Below are 696 nucleotides of genomic sequence, written 5' to 3'. Positions count from 1 at the left end.
TGTGTATCTACTATTCTCTGTGTTATTTGCGACTTACACTTTGTGTCCTTTTTCTTTAAAGTTGCTATTCGCAGATCGTAAGCTTCTTGCGTCTCTTCCTGCGTTCTCGTGCTTTCCATAACCTGAGATTCGACATGTGCCTTTAAACCAAGTTCCTCTAGCAACACTTCCATCCTGAATTTCCAGTTATTATAATTTGTGCCATCAAACAGCGGCACTCGATGCTTATGGTATTCTTCCTCGGCATTATTATTAAATGAATCTCCGAGCAGATTTGTATCACTGACCAATTCCGTGTCGTCACAAACGTGAATCTTCCGGTTGTAGTTAACCGAAACGATCTAGAATCTTCTAGAACAAAGGCACTGGGCCCATAACCTGTTAGAGTTTCTTAAGAACAGATTATGCAGTGTTCCAATTATCAGCTAGAATGGATCGAATCGTTGATATGGGATAGAGAGAAGAAACAGATCACTCAACACAGTTTACAATAAATAATACATTTAATGTATTATTGGTGTTCTATACACGAAGCTTCTTTAACAAAAAGAACTTCCGCACGCAGCGTACAAAAGAGAAGTGCGTTACATAGATAGTTGGCGAACAGCGCCAACTACAGAGAAATATGCGCGCTGCACATTTCTATGAATATACTAGAAAGAATCCTAGACCATAAACTAAGTAACGACACAGAAT

At 39.1% G+C, this 696-nt stretch overlaps 1 protein-coding gene across 1 annotated transcript in view; it reads right to left on the bottom strand.

Annotated features, from left to right (window-relative positions):
- The window catches only part of LOC105450307 (uncharacterized protein PF11_0207-like), a 1,857-nt gene that overhangs the window by 132 nt on the left and 1,029 nt on the right, over positions 1-696 (bottom strand). Inside the window, exon 2 of the mRNA XM_011690092.1 lies at positions 40-314. Within this exon, the coding sequence (XP_011688394.1) occupies positions 40-314 (275 nt within the window). The remainder of the gene's footprint in view (positions 1-39; positions 315-696) is intronic.

The sequence above is a fragment of the Wasmannia auropunctata genome, unplaced genomic scaffold (assembly GCF_000956235.1).
Source record: "Wasmannia auropunctata unplaced genomic scaffold, wasmannia.A_1.0 LD336111.1, whole genome shotgun sequence".
NCBI lineage: Eukaryota > Metazoa > Arthropoda > Insecta > Hymenoptera > Formicidae > Wasmannia > Wasmannia auropunctata.
This window is presented reverse-complemented; position numbering and strand designations above follow the sequence as displayed.